General features: G+C 43.8%; 1 protein-coding gene across 1 annotated transcript; it reads right to left on the minus strand.

Annotated features, from left to right (window-relative positions):
* Positions 1-243: 243 nt before the first annotated feature.
* On the minus strand, positions 244-499 carry Pmar_PMAR022721 (hypothetical protein; the record flags this gene model as incomplete). Its single annotated transcript, XM_002788888.1, has 2 exons — positions 244-303; positions 383-499. 2 exons carry the CDS (start codon positions 497-499, stop codon positions 244-246), a joined length of 177 nt encoding a protein of 58 aa, XP_002788934.1.
* Positions 500-1412: the final 913 nt, after the last annotated feature.

Here is a 1412-nt window from a genome sequence, read left to right on the forward strand (position 1 = left end):
TTCGTCATTAACACGCGACCTTTCGTCTTCCGCTATGGCTGACTCACTAACGTCAACAAATATAACCAGGTCTTCTATAGATGCGTACCGAGGAGGGAGAGTACGGGATGGGGATGTCAAGTTGTTGTGCATTCACGTCCAGGTTCGACCCATCTCTCAATTTTCGAGAGTTTAGAACCCACAGGATATCTGGCAGTAGATTATACCAATTGGCCGACGAACCTTGATGTGAACGTTCAAGCTCTAATAGGCAACTTCACAATGCTCCATATAAGACTTGATAAGGACGTTCATACCCTCCTCCTAAATGAGGACTGTACCGAGGAACTAGCTTATGACAAATATTCACTTTAGTACAGTAGTCTGAAAATATCTTACTTACAAACTCCTTACCATTGTCCGTTATTACTATATACGGCACACCAAGCAATTTGCAAGTGTCCATGAAGGCAGAAGTAACACTCTGAGCAGACATACCCTTCAGAGGTCTTACGCTCATGAACCAACAATATAAACAAGTCGTTGTTAACAAATATTCATAGCCAGTAGAACTCTCAGGATAAGGTTAGGTTATATCAGCACCCACTAAATACCAAGGGCTAGGAATGATTTTTCGTAACCCAGGGTTTAAAGCAAGCTTAGCCCTTCCTTTGACCAACCGACATATATCACAGCTCCTCACATAAATTCTGACCTGTCTGCTTATACCCTTTCACCAATGGTGGCTCAATAAAGATTGTACAGTAGCAGACACACCAGCATGAGCTCGAGCTTTATGATAACACTCAACCAAGGCAGAAGTCAGTAGATCACCTTTTGGTAACACCAATTGTTTGTAGTGGTTACCCTGAGCATCTTGTCTGACTTGTCTATAAAGTAACTCAGACTTCTTATCCAATACATACTGATTACTCCACACTCGTTGAGTACGAATGTCGACCCCTTCAGATTGATCATTCTGCAACATTCGGGTCATCATTCGCGAAAATATCTTCAGTAACCGAGAGTCAGACTGCATCACAGTATAGACGAACTCAGTGCTAGGCTACGCAGCTGCCACACAGAGAGACAGTATCAGCGCATGATAGGCCTATACACAAAAGATGTCCCAACATCCTCGTAGTGAGCGGCTTCCAAGCTTCATGAGTCTCCAGCGAGAATGCTTTTCCTAGCGTCTTCACTACATTTGGATATGCAGCCTCAGCTTCGGTATCATCATCAATGTCATCAACAGTTTTTCTGGACAGAGCAAAGTCACCCACCCCATCATACGGGTTGAGCACGCTCTTGAGTGTGAAGGGCACCTGGTTGAGTCTGGGCACCAAATGTTGTAGATGCCCATAAAACTATGCTTAACACAACAACACAGTTGAGCCGAGAGGTAGAACTGTATTTGTGTACACGGCAATAAG

Source organism: Perkinsus marinus (assembly GCF_000006405.1).
Source record: "Perkinsus marinus ATCC 50983 genomic scaffold scf_1104296795200, whole genome shotgun sequence".
Lineage (NCBI taxonomy): Eukaryota > Perkinsozoa > Perkinsida > Perkinsidae > Perkinsus > Perkinsus marinus.